The following is a 21,850-nucleotide window of genomic DNA, read 5'->3' as shown; positions in this document are numbered from 1 at the left end:
AGGACCAATGACAGGCTGGAGATAGTCAGGGACCTTGCCATCAGATCAGTATGTTTCAAATGACAGACTTTACAAGTACTCGACCTGGCGAGATGCATCTATCCTAGCTCAGGGCAGGAGCATACAGGTAGCCAACTAACATGCACACTTAGAGATAAGTCACGGTCCAGGTCCGCAGAGTACAGGTAAATACCCACCAGAAATGGTCACCTGAGTGCCTGGCATTCCAGCTTCTGTAATAGAGCTCACAAGAACCTGCACTTTTACTGGGCTATTTATAAGGGGGAGACTTCATAGTGGGTGGCCTAGACCCAATTTATCCCACAGGAATGACGCCTACATTCAACAAGGGAAAACTTACTAAAATGCCTATATTACATAATAAACTTCAACAAAATTATAAAAAGTTTTAATTATCTGTAATATACATGAAAAATCTTTAATTTTTATGTTCACTTACATTAATAAAAACAATACTGTCTATCTTAAACTAAAATTTATATATAAGAACTCATCTACATGAACTACTATTAATCTGAACAAAATTATCGGCCTGCAATTATTACTCATTTCAGCAAAATGAAAACAGACAGAGGTAACAACTGCAGATACATTAATACCATCCACCCAGGACAAGTAGAAGAAAATGAGACTTTTGATGAAGTGAAAAGTCAAAGTGTTAGTCACTCAGTCACGTCGGACTCTCTTCAACCTCATGGACTGTAGCCCACCAGGCTCTCTGTCCTTGGAATTCTCTAGGCAAGAACACTGGAGTGGGTATCCATTCACTTCTCCAAGGGATATTTCCAACGCAGGGACTGAACCTGGGTCTCCCATATTGCAGGCAGATTTATTACTGTCTGAGCCACCAGGGAAGCCTAAGACTCTTGATACAAGGGCTGAAATCCTGTACCTTACTGAGAATATATTTTATGGACAAACTACTTTCTGTACTTTTTCTGCCTTTTACCAAAGAACTTACTTATTGACACAAACGACAAACAATGTTGATTAAATATAAGGTGTGATGACAGAGACAGTGCAAGCCAGGGTATTTTAGGGTTCCTAGTGGCACCCCACTCCAGTACTCTCGCCTGGAAAATCCCATGGATGGAGGAGCCTGGAAGGCTGCAGTCCATGGGGTCACTGAGGGTCGGACACGACTGAGCGACTTCACTTTCACTTTTCACTTTCATGCATTGGGGAAGGAAATGGCAACCCACTCCAGTGATCTTGCCTGGAGAATCCCAGGGACGGGGGAGCCTGGTGGGCTGCCGTCTATGGGGTCGCACAGAGTCGGACACGACTGAAGCGACTTAGCAGCAGCAGCAGCAGCAGCAAAGACAAAATGTGATAAGGGATACCTTTTTTAAAGTCAAGGAGGTACCAGCTAGGAGAATGCCTATGGCTTCTCCCCTTAATAGCATTGTGACTGTGGGCAAGAGTTTATCCTAACTGACCTTCATTTTCCTATTAAAATAAACCTAATGCCCTTCTTACAGGTTATGTGGAGAATAGACGCGCACAAAATGCTGAGTACAGTGATGGACACAGAGATGAACTGAGGGGCATGTCCAGGAGAGCACAGAGAAGTTTTCCTGAACAGGCAGAGCAGAACTTCTGAAAACAATAATTAGTTTGGCATCTGTTCTAGAATGAACTTCACATTTTGCCAAACTCATTAAATCCAGATGAGTGGCAGTAATGAATGAAACTTAAGCATGCACAAAAAGTGTTTTAAAAATTATTTTCAGGTTTTCCTCTTGTTTATCTAAGTTAGAATTGAATTTACACTTAACTGTCTAGCCTAGTAGATCCCAAATCTTTGTCTGCATTTTAGAATCACCCAGGGAACCCTTAGAAAATATAGCTGCCAGAGGTTTTGCTTTAATGAATTTGAGCCGAAGCCTAGACACCAGTTTTTTTTTTTTTTTAATTACGCTCCCCAGGTGATTTTAATGAACAGCCAGAGCCCAGAACAACCACTGTAGCTAGTTGCACTTGAACCAGTTCTTAGGAATTAGACTCATGCATTTACTAGCAGTGACTCAAATCAGCTTCACCCATCCTGACTTATTGAAGCCTACTCAAGGATGTGGGCAGTATTATCAAATCACTTCTTTCTTTAAGAGGTGGAAAAATCTAAGAGACCATATAATTAGTCAGCAGAGTTTGAATAGAAAGAAATTTATAAGATCATAATTCAACAATCCTTTCTAAGGTGTAAAAAAAGTGAGCATTTTTTGCTCAGATAAAAATGAGCCGTGCCTTACAATAGCAGATTTCCAGTGCAATTATGTAAGAAGAAAAGGTTTTGTTTTTTTTTTAAAGGACGTTTTCTGTCACATTTATTATTTCCCTTTTTGCTTTGAAGCTGTAAAAACAAAGATAACCATCTGAAAGACAGACCTGAGGCAATTCTGCTGATTGTGCAGTTTACCTGTTCAATGGAAATCCAATATGCTCCTCTTTTAAGAGAGCCACCCTGACTGCAATATTAGTAGCTGGATCTGTTCTCAGGGAACGAACTATTTTAACCCCTGTCTATTTCACCAAGTAGATGAAATATTACATTGATTAGATGAAAACATCACTGAGCAAGATGTTTAACTGGTCTGCAGCCTAATGTGTCTCAGTAAAATGCCAGCAACCCACAGTACCAAGTTTTAGAATTGGCAGCGTTTTAACCACCAACTTACCAGCGTGCTGCCATCAGTCCAGCGGAAGTCATGCTCAAACATCTTGTCATTGAGACCTATCCACTGATAATCATGGCCCACACCTAAGAAGGAGAACAACACAGACCTTTTTATTCCCTTCCCCACTTATGGATGAAATGTATCAAAGAAAGTTATTTTTGGACTGAATCATAAATCCTCTCCTGGCTGAATTTCTGTTTAGTTGCTCATAAAAATCTTTCATGGTCTAACTATCTTTTGTTCTTCTGCCCAACGTGTTTTAAACTAAAAAGCTAATTTGCAAATATCGTGAAACATTAAAATATCAGACATGGACAATGATTTCCCTAGCAGTTGACTACAATTAAGTCGTTTTTTCCATCTTTACTCACGATAGAAACTTTCCACTTTTTTTTTTATTAAGCTGTGCAGTTGGCAAAAGTTCAGTGAACCAATAAAATGTGACAGATCTCACCCATACTAGACTCATTTCCGAAGCCACATGTTTCTTCTCAAAGCATTTTTAATGGTGAGCACCTAGACTGGACAGTTCTGCAAAACTTCCTCAAAAATAATGACTTTCACCATGAAATGAGTCACAGGCAAAGACACCATGAAAAGAGTTAAATGAACCTCTACCCAGATTGCAGATTAACAATCAAACTTCTAAAAGATAGCAGGCATCTTGAGAACATATTAAATAGATCATCAAACAATGCTTCATGAGCCAAAAATTTCTATGTATTTTCTACATAAAAGCTAGCTGCCCTCCTCTTTGCCATAGTCTAGGAAGTTATTAAACAGCTCTGGCAATAAGTTTCATTAGCTCTCAGCATCCATAAGCCAATTATGCTCAGAGAATAACATTAGGGTGCTATTATAATTTAATTTTAACTAGTGGGATAAAAATAATTGAAAGCAATTTTCTCTTTAACTTTAGACAACATGTGTACATATTCAAAGACCAAAAAGTATGGGAAGAATTAGATTGGAAACTTAAGAGGTGGTCATTTCTGTAAGTTAAAAAATGACTAAATAGCAATTTCATATGATTCCACCTATAGCATGCTATTTCAACTATTTCTGGTGGCAAATCAAGAAATGTCTGCCTATGTTACAGTTGAATGTTTCTCAAAATAGGGGACTTACATAGGAGAGATGATATTAAGCATTTTACAGATGAGGGATTTAATAAGTTGAGTCACAACTGAGAACGCTACTTGTTTCAGTTAGATGCAGGAAAAACTAAAAAGGTGTTAAGATTGAATGAAAACCCATGTATATTGGGTACATACGATTCACAAACATTTGTTCCTCGTGAGACAGAATGCTGGTGAGATGGGCGCCCTGCAGACGGCATTCCCGTTCAGCTGCATCCCACGTCCGTCGATGGGCAAAGTACTTGTAGCACTGCCCTTGAAATTTGTGCCAGCCGTAGTCACATGTCTCCGTGTCTGGGAAGAAACAAGGATGGGCTTATTAAAGTCACCTATATCATTCAAACTTGGTTCACTCATCCAAACGTTCATAGAAATCCCAGGCCACATCAATGCAATGTCCCTGAAGCAAGGGATTCACCAATTTTGGTTACAGTGACAAAGAAATCATGATAAAGAGAGCCCACGTGATTCCTGCCAAGTGAGTGACAATACATCTTAGGACTGGAAAGGCACTATTGAACTGCACTTTCCTTGATGAAAGCCAGCATCAGCAGGAGAAAAACTGGAAAAGGGGCCAATCAAAACCTCAGTAGGCTGCAGAGTCTACTGATTCACTTGTGAAGCAACTGGGGCTAATAATTTCTTACCAAACTTTTCTAAAGAGAGTCAGTCAAATGATAAGATAAGATAAGAACTCTTGCTAAAAGGATTATGAATGCTCTATTTGCATAACAACTTCAAAGGCTCTGGAAATAGTCCTTCCCTACTTCCCAGAGAGAGAGCTGCATGGTCACAGGTTCTTGCATGTAGATTTACTAAGAGAAGAAAACTCTTCATCAGTTGGCAGCTTCTGGGATATAACTAACAACTGTGAGCCTTTTTCCCAAAAGGAGAGGGAATATAGGTAAGCGTAAAAGCATCAGGATTTAAAGTTTATCAAGAGTGACTTTAACTTAGTACCCCTTTAACTTAGTACCCCTCATTCCATCAAGCCATATGCACATATGTAGATATGTGTATGTGTATTAATATATACATATACTTCTTCTCTTTTGAAACAAGCACACTATAACCCGTATCCTGGTGAGATGAAAACATTTGTCAAATATGTTTAAATTTTACACTGGCAGTAAACTTCAGCTATATTTTCTAGATTGCCAGTTTTAAGTATATCAAAAGAAAGTAGTCTTGCACATAGCACTGCCCTCTCACTGGCAACCTTCTCAGACTAGCCCACACACTGCTGCTGCTAAGGCACTTCAGTCATGTCCGACTCTGTGCGACCCTATAGACGGCAGCCCACCAGGCTCTGCCGTCCCTGGGACTCTCAGGCAAGAACACTGGAGTGGGTTCCCATTTCCTTCTCCAGTGCATGAAAGTGAAAAGTGAAAGTGAAGTTGCTCAGTCGTGTCCGACCCTCAGCGACCCCATGGACTGCAGCCTACCAGGCTCCTCCGTCCATAGGATTTTCCAGGCGAGAGTACTGGAGTGGGTTGCCATTGCCTTCTCCAAGCCCACTCACAGGTGAGATTAAAATATGCATTAAATGATTATCAATAGAAATCATTTTAACTTTCATAAAGCATCTCACAAAGATATTGAACCAGTTACATGTAAAAACGAACAAAATGGCCAAGCTTATGAAACTGGGGACACTGAAAACTCCACATTACCTAATGATCAGATGCCCCTCCCCTAAATTTTACTGATTGATGAAGATAACAAAACTCTATTAGATGAAATAAACGCTCATTTTATATGTCTGACTTGGGGGCCAAGCTGAAAGTCAGATTGTTTCCTGATTCTTACTCCATTTATTCCTCCGCTAAAACTCATTGTGGGAAATCATGCATGATGAAGACTTAATTTTTTTCCTGGCTTCAGCGATTAAGCCAGAATCATACAACAGATGCAGCTTATCTCTGAGAACAGTCCTTATTTCAGTTTAGTCTATCAGGCCTGTTGTTTAGTAAGAGCCAGCTGACTAATTGATTTCAACAATGTGCACTGGAAGTTTTGAGTTGTATTACAGAGTTGTTTGGACACGACTAATCTCATAGGAAAGGACTCAAGACACAGATAGGCAGTTTTATAACAGTAGCACTCAGCACCCAAGAAGGAAGCCTATTTTGGCTAACTGGATGTAGCGGGTTTTCTTTCGGGAAGTTCACATGGAAGATTTCAGAGGAGAAGTGGGAGAGGTGTAGAGGAAACAGATCTTTATATATGAAAGGGTTGCGGAGGATTGGGGGGGAGGTAGAATCAGGAAATTTGTTAAAATACCCTTACTGCCAGTCAGTGCTGTGATATTGTAATAGCATCAGTTCAGTTCAGTCACTCAGTCATGTCTGACTCTGTGACCCCAGGGACTGCAGCACGCCAGGCTTCCCTGTCCATCACCAACTCCCAGAGCTTGCTCAAACTCATGTCCATCGAGTTGGTGATGCCATCCAACCATAACCTTGGAAATTATCATTTATTTGAAGAAACAGTTTAAGATTCTAGAGGATCCCTAACTTACTGAATAACACATCACAAAAAAATTATTCTCTACCCTCTTTCTTATCCTCTATTAACCTAAACAGTTTTAGTCTGGTTTTCTTTGTCTTTTATCACTAAGAGACAGTATTTTCCTCTTGTGTACAGAAAACCAAATGATCCTAAAAATTTAGATGCATGACCGTGACATTGCCCCAGTGCCTTTCTCAGTTAGCACATGTGTACAGAAAACAGAGGAAGTGTTTTTGCTAAAACCAAATGGGGATGGATTATTTACCTGTACTCTTCCAATGATTGTAAATAGATGTGCAAATACTTAACAGAATGAATTTTTTTAAAGAAGCCAAATATCCACATCAATTCACTTAATTCTTATCATTCGTGAATTCAACAAATACGTACTGAAGGGCTGTGTCAACAGCACCTTCTAGGATGCAATTATGAAAGGAGTTATCAGAAGCAGTTCGTCTTTTCAATCTTAACTAAAAATAATGTGATACACATCTTACTTATTAAAAGGCAATGCTTTCAGATGATGCTTTCTTAGGCATCAGTCTACATTTGGGAATATTTCTTATGCTTTAAGACTCCTATGGAGAAGGAAATGGCAACCCACTCCAGTACTCTTGCCTGGAAAATTCCATGGACTGAGAGGCTCCTTAGAGCCTGGTAGGCTATAGTCCATGGGGTCGCAAAGAGTATATTACAAAGTCCCACATTTAGTTTGGCCTGTGTGTGTTGGGAGAAGATGGGGAGATTACAGCAACACTTGTTCACGACCACAGAGGCTGAAATTGTCATTCTTAGACAACCTCACTAAAACTCTATTCTCCTTATGCTATATAGGTAACGCTTTCAACACTCCTAACATACAGCCCACAAGCCTTAAGAAACTGTCAACACTCTGGCACTTCTGGCTGGCAATATGTATCCTGACTTGGGGGCAAGTTGTGTGTATAGAACTGGCCTTCCACGGTTCTAAGACCTCCTTCTAGATTTTAAGATCTGTTATCATTCCACCAAATGCGGTCCCCTCTTTCAGAGTTGCTGGGAGTTGGGAAGTTACTAAAGCAGAGAACAGAAAAAGTCAGCTGAAGAAACAACACAGTCATCACCGACATTTGGATAGAAAACTGTTTAGACAACAATGCCGCTGTTAATGAAGAAAACATTTGTTCTTAGGCAACCTGAAAAGAGGAGAAAAAAATCTTTCAGTGTCCTGGCAGTAAATCACAGGAGCACAGCTGCATCTGGTAAACAGACTGGGGTAGCTATTCCTCAGCGAATCATGTGGATGAAAGTTAAACTTGCTGTAAGATAAAATAGAAGGTACCTGAAAGGCGATACCAGAAATGAGAAGAACAATGAAAACTTTTTCTTTTTAATATTCTCTTAAAAGGAAATAAAAGGTAATTGCCCCCAAACTCCCTTCCAAGGATGTTACTGCTGAATCTATCAGCTTCACATATAAATAAAATGCTTCTCCTTAAGAGTTACTTTAGAAGAGTGAAGATGTTGAAAAAATCTGGGCTTTCCAAGGCCACTGAGGTTCATTCTTCCCACTCTCTAATTTACTAGCTGTGTGACCTTGAACACATCACTTTTCCTTCCTTTTCTGGTCCACTTAACCCACAGAAATATTGCTGTCAGCCAAAGGAAATGCTGTACCTTGAAGCACGTGGTAAATTAAAAAGTAACCAACAAATAGTATCTCTTTGTATTCCCTGCCAAGAATTATGCTGAGTTAAGAAGATCAGAGCCTTTGTTTTGTTCAGAGCTCTATCACCAGCACCCAGAACAGTGCCTGTAAGACTGCACGTGTTCAAACACTTGTGGCACAAATGATTCTTTGAATCACTCCTTGTACTTGGAACTAAGTGAAGCCAGAATCATTTTAACACATACAAAAGGCTCAAGCACCTCACCCTTTTGTTTTCTTCAACAATTAGCATCTTTCCTACTGTTTTCTTTAAAGAAGAGGATCTTGTTTGGTCAATTATCATATTTGTATTTTACAATTTTAAAACAGACCCATCCTATGCAATAAGGAAAAAGAAAAGAAAACCCTAAAAAGCCCAAACATCATCCATCCCTTTCCTTTGGCAATTCAGTGCACACTCCTTTTAGCTTTGCTTTAATTGTGTTGACATTCAGATTCATGCTGCAAAGCGGAATGTGGGGCCAGACCAATGTGTCTGAGTTATTAGACACTCATTTTCATTTTGTCTGGTAGAATGGAAGTTTGGCATTAAGCACTTTTATTAAAGCCAAACCACTGTATGACTTTAAGGAGAGGAAATCGATGTTCCAAAACCGAGTGTGCTGAGTATGCGATCTGTTTCTGATTGATGGGCTCAGAAATGTTACCATTAACCACCCAAAATACACTCTCAGGTTGGCCATAAAATGCAAATTACAGGGATCACTTGATTCAAGCCATCATGAATTTAGGCCTTTCATTTAGAAAAAATAGATTTTTCTTCAGTAGGAAAGAAACATGGTTCATAATATCTTTTCTGTAGTATTTGCCAGGTCAAGGTGAATGTATTCGCACAACTGCATTAACTCATTCTCCAGAGATGATCGACTATGAACAATAAGACCACTGAGTCTCAAATGCTGATAGGAGAAAATAAAGGCAATTAACACTGAATTCAATATCCTTGGTACAAGTCACATACGTGATTAAGGTCCATGCCTAGTCTGTCCCCAGGAAGAATATGTACCACAGTGTCCCTTTTGGTGGATGGATGTCCTTAAAATCGGCTCAGCATGCCTGTCTGCAATTCCATTCTATCAGCAAAACAACAATGATCAAATGAACATTATTGTTCAAATGTTGTGAGCTAAAAACTCATTAGGAAACCTAATGTATTTTGGCAATCTGAAAATTTCCTCTGCAGAAAAGAATATACAGTATCGTCAAAATTGATAACAACAACAACAATAACAACAAAATCCAAATAATTATGGCAAAGGGCTGTCTAGAATTAACAGTTGAATGAAGTATCAATACTGTTCTTCATGCAAATGTTGTGAAAGCTCTTACCTTGCTCACAAAGTGCACCAACATAGCTCGGGAGGCAGAGACACCTGAAGGTATTAAAGCCGTCAATACACGTGGCTCCATTGCGACAAGGATTAGAATGACATTCATCAAAATCTATAATAAAAGCCACAAAAGTACTTTCAGTAAAAGGCCAAAAGATCCTATTTCATAAGATTGCCAGGTAAAATACAGGATAGCCACTTAAATTTGAATTCCAGATTGAAAAAAAAGAACTTTTAGTATGTCACATCCTTTATTTAGGGCAAACTTGTACTAAAAACTCTTCTTTTTTAAATCTGAAATTTTAGTGTCACTGACCTAATACTTTTATTTGTTAAATCTGGCAAGTCTAAGAAAATGTCAAGTGTATTCAGAGTAAGGTCATTATCTCCATTGATGTTAGATGAGTCCCATGAGCCTTAAAACCAATAAAGAATCCCCCCAGCCTTCCCACCCCCAATTCTGGCTCACGCTCTGACCACCTCACTCGTGAAACACTGAAAATATTCCACTGGCTTCATAGCCTCCAGACCCTTCTCTTTCCAATATATCCTCCATTTAGCTGACTGTCATCTTTAGTCACCATCAAAATAATTTTATTCACTGTTTTTTTAATTTTAATCTTTTTAAATGTTTAAATTTATTTTTCAATTTGTACAAACCTTTTAATTTTATATTGGAGTACAGCCAATTAACAATGCTGTGATAGTTTCAGGCGCACAGCAAAGGGACTCAGCCATATACACATATCCATTCTCCCTCTGATACCGCTACTGCTAACTCACTTCAGTCGTGTCTGACTCTGTGCGACCCCATAGACGGCAGCCCACCAGGCTGCCCCGTCCCTGGGATTCTCCAGGCAAGAACACTGGAGTGGGTTGCCATTTCCTTCTCCAATGCATGAAAGCGAAAAGTGAAAGTGAAGTCGCTCAGTCATGTCCAACTCTTAGCGACCCCATGGACTGCAGCCTACCAGGCTCCTGTGCCCATGGGATTTTCCAGGCAAAAGCACTGGAGTGGGGGTGTCGTTGCCTTCTCCGCCATTCTCCCTCATTGGCATCTAAACATTTTAAAGACCCGGATTATCCAGGGTAGCAGCTGTCAAAATGTGGTCGCTGGACCAGCAGTATCGGTATCACCTGAGAATATCAGAAACGTATGCTCCCAGGCCCATCCAAGACTTACTGACTCTGATATTTGGAGGATGGGAACAACAAACTGTGTTTTACCAAGCCCTCCAGGTGGTTCTCATGTACACTACAGTCTTAGACCTTAGACCTAGATCCAACTAGCTTTCCACTGTTGTTTCCTGGTGTTTCTCTCTCACAGCCCACTAAGTAGGCATCCAGAATACTCGCGGTCCCTCAGATGCATCCTGCAGTTCGCGGTCTCTGTGCTTTTGTTTGCTGTGTCAAGTCTTCCTCTCCCACCTATGAAAATCCTCCCTAATTTCCGTGTCTATATTGAATGCAAACTTTCTAACAGACATCTATGATCTCTTGTGATGAAATTAATGCCTTTATTCCATAGCATTTTGCAGTTACACTAAAAATTTAGTTAATGTTTATATTAAGTATTAAAAATGAATATATGTGTGTTTGGTCACTTTGGTCATGTCCACCTCTTTGCGACCCCCTGGACTGTAGCCTGCCAGGCTCCTCTGTCAGTGAGGGTTCTCCAGGCAAGAATACTGGAGTGGGTTGTCATCCCCTCCTCCAGAGGATGTTCTCAACCCAGGGATCGAACCCACATCTCCTGTGTCTCCCATATAGCAGGAAGATTCTTTACCACTGAGCCACAAGGGAAGCCCAAAAATGAATATAAAAAATAAATTAAATTTCTAGGAGGTATATTCTCTATTCTTACCTAAAGAAATGACCTTAGTAGAAATGATAGTATATTAATATCATAATGATGGTTTTATATTGTTTGCTAAGAACCAGTCATTGATCAAACAGTTTCACATATATTAACTCATTAAATTATTTTCAATTGATTGTAATGTGAAAAAAAATGGGGGTCACATATATACTTTTATACTACACACATAAATCTGAGGGCTTCCCAGGTGGCTCAGTGGTAAAGAACCTGCTTGCCAATGCAGGAAACCTATCTTGATCCCTGGGTCAGGACGATGCCCTGGAGAAGGAAATGGTAACCCACTCCAGTATTTCTGCCTGGAGAATTTCTTGGACAGAAGAGCCTGGCAGGCTACAGTCTAGGGGATTGCAAAGAGACAGACAGGATTTAGGAGCTAAACACACATAAAATATGTAAATTTGATATTGAAGATATAATTATTTCTTAAATGTTATCTATTGTGATCTCTGTCTTCACTGGTTAGCACACAAATAGAACTTACTAGCTCTGTTGACTTTTGCTTTTTTTTTTTTTAAGATAAGCACTTTTTTAACATGAATGCTGAGGGTTTTATCTCAACATTTCTGTGTAATCTAAAGTGTAATCTTTATTCAGTCATTATGAGAAAACCACTATGGTGCTGCTAAAAGGAACACCCAATGAGTAGCTCCCATCATTTTATTTCTTAGGGTCAAAATCTGCTGCTAACACTGAGTTGCTTTAGTCGTGTCTGACTCTGTGCGACCCCATAGACAGCAGCCTACCGGCTCCCCTGTCCCTGGGATTCTCCAGGCAAGAACACTGGAGTGGGTTGCCATTTCCTTCTCCAATGCATGAAAGTGAAAAGTGAAATTGAAGTCGCTCAGTCGTGTCCGACTCTTCACGACCCCGTGGACTGCAGCCTACCAGGCTCCTCCGTCCATGGGATTTTCCAGGCAAGAGTACTGGAGTGGGGTGCCATTGCCTTCTCTGAGGGTCAAGGTCTATATTTAGCCAAATCAAAACTGGAGTCCTCTTTAAATTTTTATTCAGGAGAAGGAACCCCAAATAAGAATGGAAGTAAATGGGACTGATTTACTAAAGAGACAAAGATGTTCTTTGGAATCTAAAAGAGAGGAGGAAGACAACAATGTCACAGCTCCTCGAGGGAGAGATGGACTAGGCTGGTCTCTGGGCACAGCCAGAGCAGCACGCCAGAGCTGCCATGACACGCCAGAGCAGCAAGTCATCTCAAAACCTAAAAACTCCCTATTTTTTAAATTGTTGTTTAGTCACTAAGTCATATCTGACTCTTTGTGATCCCATGGACTGTAGCCCACCAGGCTCCTCTGTCTGTGGCATTACCAAGGCAAGGATGCTGGAGTGGGTCACCATTTCCTTCTCCAGGGGATCTTCCCGACCCAGGGATCAAATCTGCGTCTCTTAGGTCTCCTGCATTGGCAAGCAGGTTCTTTACCACTAGCGCCACCTGGGAAATCTACTTTTTAAATAGAGCTTTAAATTGATAATTTATTGATATGCAGATTTGGAGACAGATCAAAATATTTTGTCAGTATGTAAGCAAATACTATATATCAAACTTTACATTTGTAAAGCCTGAGTGTGAAAACCACACATAAATACAACTGACCTCAGTAATCTTCCTTGAGTCCTGGTGATATCAAGAAAATTCAATAAGCATCTATCCCTGTTTCCCACAGAGTACTTAAATTACTCTGATTTTAATTTCATCTAACACGCCATTCATCTACAATGGGCTTCTCTGAAATCCTCTGATGGATTCAAGCAACGTAAACTCTCCCTCAATACGTCTTCTGGAAAAGCACTATGGTCTTTCAGGGAAGAACATCTTACCAAGTTCACACCGATCACCACTGTATCCTGGCATGCAGGTGCACACGTAGGAAGTTTCAGTAGCATAACAGGTGCCCCCATTGAGGCAAGGGTTTGTTTTGCAACGATCAGGTCCTACCAGATTCAGGAAAGTAAGAAGAGCAATTAGGCTCATCTCTCAGTTTCAACAAATTTTAGCATAAAAATGCCATTTTTTTGCTACCATAACATAAGGCTTTACCACAGCACTACACATAAAAATTAAGATTAACTTTACTCTCTGGAGTGTTTCTTGGCATTATAACTAATTATTATAAATTGCATCTATTCATTTCTGGGATCCAATCAATCATCATTATTTTTAAACAGTATTTTGTATGGTATCTGGCAACTAATTAATATATTCTACTGCAGATTTAGTTGGCATGATAATGGCAATTGATTTTAGTCAAAATGATTACACATATGTGCACAGTGAATGGAAAATGTATTCTTTTAAACGAGGTTAGTTCATGTGAAATGGCTGGATACACAGAACATGCATTCTTTTTAGCATTGGCTTGTTACCATCATTTAAATTATTATTGCCTTTTACCACTTAATGCTCAGAAACTTTTTCTTCGAAAGTGTGCACTGAAGTCTCTTCTGCTACATTAATATGCTTTTTCCAAAAACACGTTCCAATTGTACTCCTTTAAACTATACTTGAAGAAAAGCAACACATGGATTAAACTCTACTGTGTAAAAACAAACCCCAATACAAAAATCTCACTTTAAGTGAAACCCCAAACTTTTATTACAATTTTCTTATTAAAAACACAAAACTGACGCTCCTAGGTGATCAATATTAAGGGCAGAGGTACAAATGTATGAGAAGAAAACAGTTTAATACATATTTTCTAAATCCAAGTACTTTTAGACTAACTGAGGCACATCTATTATTCTGTAATATCCCATGGGTAATTATATTTATATTAATAGCTTATATATTATTTGAACACTTTTCCAGAAGTGCTTGCTTCAATGTTTAAGAATCCAAATGACAGCTAACCATTTTTTACAAAAGAACTGAAATAAATAGGCTATATATAGAATAAAAACCATAGTTTCAAAAATTTTAAGACCTGAAAGTCTGAAATAATTGCACACGAAGAAAAGAAGATATCCACTTATGAAACGTGAGAAACAGGTATGGCTGTAGAAAATAACTGAGCCTTTCCCACCCAGAAAAGTCAAACTCACACTTTCTGAGTGTTAAGGAAATTCCGGACTACTAGAAAGACTTGATAGGGGCACATGTGCACGCGTGGGTTCCTGATAATTAGGTTAATTCAGATGCTTGCAACTGTTTCTTCAAAAGTGACCCCAGTTGTGCTAAGACTCTCCCTATAGTTCTAAAGATCTCCCTACTTCTGCCTTCTGCTTTTGAGAACACGCTGCTTAGATGACAAGGCTACGGTCAACAACACTTCTACGTGCTGCTCTCCGTGCAAAACCAAAATGACACCGAAGTGAAAGTGGTTGGTAAAGTGTGACGTGCCACAGAAATGTGAAGTACACCGTTACTCCCACCACGGACACGGGACATCATGCAGGAGTACAGGACAAGGGCTTGGCGAGGGAGGGGGCTGGGAGCTGAAAGTAGTTTAGATGAGGAGAACAGTTTTGGTTTCACGCATTCTATTCTTCCCTAAGCAGTGTGTAGTCATCTCGGAAAGTTGAAACTGCAGCAAATAGACCAGGCAATCCAATAGGAGCTGTTGTTTACTGAGTTCACCTAAAGCGACACTTTGTTGTGCAAAGACGCAAGCTCTGATTCTAGGTAAACATTACGAATTGGACGACTGGTACACATTTCTCATTTGTCAAATCCAACTCTCTCTATAGATATAGTTATTATCAGTGGTTTCTCTATCATATTTCCTCTAACCTGAAGTATATTTCAACTGAATTACAAAAAAATAAATATTGGCCAGATTACTAGGTTATCATGAACAGATTCAATAAAGAGTGACCAAAAAAAAAAAAAAAATCCATCAGCCACCTTTGATCAGATGTATTCACAAAATACTTCATCATTTATAAAAGTTACACTTTATGACTATTTCACTCTATCTGAAGCACAACAAAACTGAAGCACTGGTAGCACAAAAGATAAGGTTGCAACGCTCAGAAGAATAACTCTAAGTATAGCCATGCTGTAAAAACATACTCATTAAAATAAAACATATTTTTAATCAACACAGTCCAAGGAGTACTATTTTTTGGTTTCTTTTTTTCTTTTTCTAGGTAGCAACTAGGTGGTGATAGCTACTTATGGATTCCACTAACATTATTATTCCCACTGTTCTTGGGAAACACCATTAAACTTAACTTTTTAACATCATCAACTAGACTAAAAGGAAAATAAATTCTACAGAGTACATATTCTAAGATCTCTGCTTTACATGTAATTAAATATTATTCATTTTTATACTATATTAACAGAAAACCACCAAAGACCAGTGGAAGAAACCACCTACTCTGGAGTGAAGCCCATCTGGGTTCAAATACCACTTTACCATGATGTGTGTGGCTACAACCCTGGGCCAATTACAGAGCCTCTCTGAACCTCCACGCCCTACCCTTTTAAATGGAGATAATAATGTACACATTGTGGCCTTTCTGTGAAGCTCAAATGGCATAGTCTATATGAACCAGTATCAAATTCATGCTTCCTGTCTACTCAGCAAAACACTAGAAATCTTCTCTCAACAGGCAGAGTTTGAATATATACCAAATGAATACTCGCTGTGGCTAGGCACTGTGTTAGAAGCATTAGGTAAACTACCTATCTAAAGCAAGGAAATTACACAAAGGTATGAACTTATAACCGATATTGTGTGAACCATGTTCAGTATTTACTAGAGTTATTTACTAGTCTCATTTGTAAAAGGCCTGAAAGAGTTTAATATTGCCATAATAGCACCCATTCATTAGAGGTTTGTTTTTTTTAAATAAGATACTTTTCCCGTTCCTAAACATGTATAACTATGGGACCTAAGACAAAGTCATACTTAAGTTGTGGGTAAAGTCAAATTGAATTTTTATACCATTAACAATTTCAGGTTTTGCATGTTGCAACTGAAAAAAAAGAGAAAAGAAATAACATGTTTCTTAAACCCAGAAAAATACAAAGTATCTCTTGGAAGCCCCCAGTCTATACTTACTTTCTTTGCATCTCATTAGGGAATCAATACTATGGCCTGTTCTGCTGTACATGGACAATACAAAGAACCTTCACCCCTTTCACAGTACAACAAAACTATATACATAAATATGTTAGGACCAAGGGACTGTTTCCACGTTTGGAAACAGATTTATCAACGTGTGTCCTTACCTGGTAAATAGATTGCTGTGCCTTCCACTGACTCTTCATTAATGCCAATCAGGAAACTGGTTTCATTAGAAGTTCCCAGAGGGGGAAATGATGGTGTTGCAAGCTCAGTATTTAACTCTGTGGTGCTTAGTGTTGCCTGCTTATTAGAATCAAGCATCCTCGTTGGTACTTGCTGTTTGGGGGCCGCTACTGTGGAATCCTCCCCTCTGATCAAAGCTGCCTGTGTTTCAGGGTTTATTTCCAGAGGAGAAGGGATGGTGGGCTGCTCAGAAGTCTGTGGGCTGGGCTGAGGCACCACAACTGCCTCAGCCCCATGCATCACAGAAGCAGAAGTAGAATGTGGCCGCAGTGTAGCACCTTCTAGCTTCCTTTCACTTGCAGCTGTGACAACAGTCTCAATACTGGGAAACACCTTGACTGTTTCCCCAGAAACCTGGACACTGGTTGTGTTGTGAGAATTTTGAAAAATCTCAATTTCTTCTTGAGCAATTAGTTCTGTGGCAGAAACCTCCGTTGGTTCTAATGGTTTAGGTTTATTTTCATCTTCTGAAGGCTCTGTGTCAAGAGATAAGGATGGAGGTTCAGTTGTGTGAAATCCTTCTTCACTCGAGGGTTTGAAAGTTGCTTCAATGTTTGCAAGTTCTCCTGAGGGTACTGGGGGTGTGCTGGCATCTGTACTTGGCAGAGCACTTGGCTGGAGGTCCTCTGAGTGCTCAGAGTCTCCACTGCCTAAGTGGACACTGAGTGGAGGAGATGATGGTGTCTGAGAGAGCAGCTCTGCAAAAGCTGAAATCGTGGATGTGCCAATGGAATCCGGCAGACGGGCTCCTTCCATCACATCAGGTGCCTCTGTTAAACTCTGAGCCGTAAGGTAGGTAGTACCAATACTTACATAGGGGGTAGGATCTATCAGTGCCTCCTCAGCCCCAGAGGAGAACTCTGGTTGGAAAGAAGGACTTACATATTTCTTTTCTTCATCCTCATTCTGTGTCCTTTCCAAATAGCCCAACGTTGATATGACTTCACTTTGGTCTGCAATAGCTTGGCCATCAGACAAAGTGCTTGATTCAAAGATGTCCTCCAGGGTTTTGTCTTCAGTTTTTGACTCTGGATTAACTGTGGCAGACTTACTAGGAATGGGCAGAGATGTGGCTGTGGGAAGCAAAACGTCTAATTCTGTCTCTGAGCTAAGGATGGGGATCCCAGTTGTGAAGATAAAGCCTGTGTGATCTAATGGATTTCTGTCTTCAGGAGCCTTCGATTCAGGTGTTGCCTGAGTGTAATTAACCAGCAGAATATCACCAGAAGCCTCAAAGTTTTCCTCGGTTGAAGACAGGTTAACAGCTGCCTCGTATTTCTCTTGAACTTGAGTGTTCTCTTCACTACTCTCAGGTGGCCCCGAGGGTGCTTCTGGATCCAAGTCTGTCTGCATTCCAAGGATGTCTTCATATATTGGTTTAGTGTGATCAATATCTATGATAGTATTTTTATCTGATGTGAGCTCAGGTAGAATTTCAAGGATGGTACTCTCTGTCATTGTCAATATTAAATCCTTGTCGTCTTTGTCCAGATCTATAATAATACTTTCAGTGGCTTTTCTTCTGTCGGGTTTCAACGTGGAATCCTTGAATCCCCCGAAATGGTCTTGGAAACTATCTGCGGCACCTTCTGTGGCCCTCTCATATGATGCTGTGCTTGCCAGTGTGCTGGCTGCCCCAGGAGAGCCTTCATTCTGCTCAGGATGGAGCGGCAGCACCATGGAAACTGTCGGGAATCCATCAACAGTAACAGCTTCAACACTTGGAACCTTGGGATGTTTTTCCAGGGGTCTGTCAGAAACAAATGTGGTGCTTCCTTGCCTAGTTGCCTGAGTCATTCCAGAAGCGTGGACTTCTGCATCAACTGCATCCAATTCCCCAGAACCTTCTCCAGAATGTTCATAAAACAGGTCAGATGGTTTTGGTGTTGATGTAACAAATCCTTTGGCCATTTCAAGATCATAAGTTCTAGCCAGAAAATCAGCGGAAGAGGTTGCTGTTTCTTTAGTTCCTGCTGTCAAAGAATTCTCGCTAGAGACTTGATCAGTCAGAGGCTGTGGTCTACTGGGCTGGATTTCTTCTGCCCTACCGTGTGTCTGATTTTGAGGATGTCCGGGGCCTGTGGAAAAAGTGAGAGGTGCCGTAAACGGCCCTTCGGTTCTGGCGTCACTTAAAATTTCTGGTGACGTTGTGCTGGATGCTGTCTCACCATCTTCAAAAACGCTGTCTGTTTTGGAAATGAGTGGTCTCACTTCATTTTCATTTGCTACATTTTCCATTCCCTCATAGTCTCCACTTGTATCATTTAAGATGCTGGCTTCTAAACTTTGTACTTGAGAAGTCGGGGGATATAATGTACTAAGGACTTGTTCTATTTCAGTAAAATTCACTGATCCTATAGTAGGCAAAACTTCTTCCCCAGATCCCAGTCCAGAGAATAAAAGATCTGTATCTGACTCTTTAATTATCGGGCTCGTAACTTTGGGAAAGGGTTTTATACTTTCTTCCTCTTTGATGGTTGAACCTGCAATTACACTTTCAGCTGGTACTGATTCAGTCACTGAGGCAGTAGCTAAGAAAAAATGGGATTTTTCAGTAACTTCAGGGAGAGTCGTGTACAATGTGGAGCCCTTTGAATCTAGAGTTGGAGTGGACACATCAGCTAAGGAAATGACTTCCTCCTCCATTTTCTCATCAGTACTGTAAGTTTTCTTTGTTGTTAGTGCGAAATAACCTGTGGTTCGGAGTCCAGGTTCAGGAAATGTCTGTGAATCAAAAGTTGTTTGTTCTGGTGCAACAGAGCTTTGAAGGGGTTCAAAAGATTCTTGTTCTTGAGTCTTTTCCTCTGATACTATTTCGCTTCCATTCCCTTGCCTTACAGGGTTGACTTCTTGTCTAGGCCATAATTCATCTGGCTCCGCAGTTGGGGGAAAGTCCATTGAAACTGTGTGATTCTCTTTCACCTCCTCCTCTTTGGTTGAAGCTTTAGTACTCTCAGCTTCTGCTGTTGGCAAAATGGTGGATCTTTGATCAGTTTCATTGATAGCTCCTTCTCCCAATCGTTGGTCAATAAATGGGGAATCTGTTCCAGAGGCTTTTCCCGCGGCACTGGGAAACACTTGGTCAACAGAGCTGCTTACAGAGAGCAATTGCTCACCCGAGCCCTCGGCAGAGGCTGTGAATTCTTCCCAAGGGAAGGCTGAGGTGCTGACCAAGGTGCTGCCAGGTTCTTCCGAGTCAGCAGAGTGGTTACTGAGGTCTGAGGTGGGTGTTACAGATGGTGACATCTGGGTGTCCTTAAATGCTGCATCCCCTGAACCTTCCATCATCACTATTTCTTCTTTTGTTATGGGATAAGATACTGTCGCGTATTCTCTGAAGTCACCACTGAAATCTTCCTCCAAAGGAAAATCTGTAGAAAAGCCCTTTATTTCTGCCCTGTGAGTTGGCTCTCCTGAGGTCTCTGAAACCAAGTTTTCCTTGGATGTTTGGCTTATAATTTCAGCAACCTCCCTGTCCACTGCAGTACTCAAGACTTGTTCGGTTGGCTCAAAAGGGAATACAGTTTCCACGTGTGGAGACCAAGTGCCAGCTGCTTCCTCTTCAGCTAGAATTTCAGGCTCTAAATTTAATGCAGGTGAAGAAACAGTGGTGGTTTCTGGGTCAAGAGCAGCTTCTCCGGACCCTTGCTCCATAAAGAGAGACGTGGGGCTCCCTGGGACAGTAGGTGACCCTTCCAGAACCCCGGGTTGACTGCTAAGGCTGGGATCTGTGGTCTGTGCTGCCAGATTGTCTAAAACTTCTGTTTCTGTAAAGACGACAGTAGAACTTGTCGTTTCCCTTTCAGACTGTGTGGCTGTCATCAGGGACAGGAAACTCTTTCTAGGAGCAGCTGTTGAATCATCAGGCGGAGTGTCACTTGAGCTTTCTAATTCAGAGGGAGAAACAAACTGATCTGATCGCTGGGTAGGGGAATGTACCTCAGCTGTAGAAGCTGTACCTGTAGTTCCCTTCTCATCTTTCCTTGTTTCCTCCAGAGGTGGACTGAAAACCCACTCATAAGTGTCTGTCTCCCTTACAAATTTGGTAGGCACTGCTGCAGAAACCCGTTCAGAAATTGAATACACAGTGGTTGCAGGAACACCCAAAAGGCTCTCCGTGATCATGGTCTTGCTGGTGTCTAAAGTAACGAGGGAGTCTGTAGTATTTCTCTGTGATAAATCAGTTATCATGGCAAATATTTTATCTTTGTCTTCTTCTGCTTCCCCAGAGCCTTCTGGAATTGGAATTGAAGGACTTCCTGAGAACTCGACAGTGTGTCTAGGGGTTATTTCCACCCAGCTTTCTACTGTGGACAATGGCTCATCAGACTGTGGAGTCGCTGTTAAGATAAATGATGCATCCTCTGAGACAGGTGCTGATACAGAACTTGCAACTATACTTGGAGTATGCGTGGTAGAACTTTCTTCTGCCTCTTCACCAAATGTTCCTTCGGTAGCCCCTGAAAAGATGACTTTTTGAGATTCTTGGTCAATGGCAGCATCTCCTGAAGACTCTTCAGGAAACAGAGGTACCGATTCAGTATGTTCATGCGCCCGATGATCAAGTTCAGGACTTTTCTCTGTGACTGAGTCTGGCCCCTCAGTGGCTTCTCCCTCATGGATTGAGGCTGTGGGGAAAATATCAGGCTCACCACTTGAAAAAGGCTCTGCGGTTTCAGGGTAAATCTCGGGTCTCCACGTAATTTCAAGGGACTCCGTCGTTTCTTTAGATTCGTTAGGTTGCATGGCGGTGGACAATCCAGCATGGGTGATTATAAACTGATGACTATCACTTTCACTGCTGTCTGAAAAATTTTGAGAAGGTGCAACACTTTCGAACTGGCCACGCCTAGCTTCTGCTGCTTCTGGGTCCTTGGGAACCGTGGTAACTACATGCTTCCCGTTTATGTACTGCACGGATGGGGTGGTTGTGACATCAGTGGCATTGGCACACTCCTCATCTTCTTCATCCTCTTCACTGTGCAACATACCAAGTAACTCAGGTAAAATTTCAGCAATTAGATCGTGCTCTGGATCTGTTTCTTCACTACAAGGCTCATCTTCTTTAGATTCTGAATCTATTGGATGACCAATTACACTCAAATCACTCATTCGACCTGAAAAAAACAAAGAGTTTTCACAATACTTAAATAGAAGATTTGGCAGTGCACGATAGAAGAAATCGATAGCAAGGCTGGCTGATCACACTCTCACAAAAAGAAGGATTCAAATCTGCTCACAGTAAGAGCAATCACCCTTCTACACATGGTGCTCAGTCTTCGCATTTGCTGTTTGATATTAACAACGGGAAAA

The 21,850-nt window shown here is 40.8% G+C and overlaps 1 protein-coding gene across 2 annotated transcripts in view; it reads right to left on the bottom strand.

Moving 5' to 3' along the window:
• The window catches only part of VCAN (versican), a 120,158-nt gene that overhangs the window by 25,504 nt on the left and 72,804 nt on the right, over nt 1-21,850 (bottom strand). For both annotated transcript variants that reach the window (XM_069592583.1, XM_069592584.1), the window contains 5 exons: nt 16,459-21,654; nt 13,101-13,214; nt 9,387-9,500; nt 3,974-4,132; nt 2,700-2,782 (listed from right to left, as the gene is read on the bottom strand). In XM_069592583.1, the coding sequence (XP_069448684.1) occupies nt 2,700-2,782; nt 3,974-4,132; nt 9,387-9,500; nt 13,101-13,214; nt 16,459-21,654 (5,666 nt within the window). The remainder of the gene's footprint in view (nt 1-2,699; nt 2,783-3,973; nt 4,133-9,386; nt 9,501-13,100; nt 13,215-16,458; nt 21,655-21,850) is intronic.

This window comes from Ovis canadensis, chromosome 5 (assembly GCF_042477335.2).
Source record: "Ovis canadensis isolate MfBH-ARS-UI-01 breed Bighorn chromosome 5, ARS-UI_OviCan_v2, whole genome shotgun sequence".
Taxonomy (NCBI): Eukaryota; Metazoa; Chordata; class Mammalia; order Artiodactyla; family Bovidae; genus Ovis; species Ovis canadensis.
This window is presented reverse-complemented; position numbering and strand designations above follow the sequence as displayed.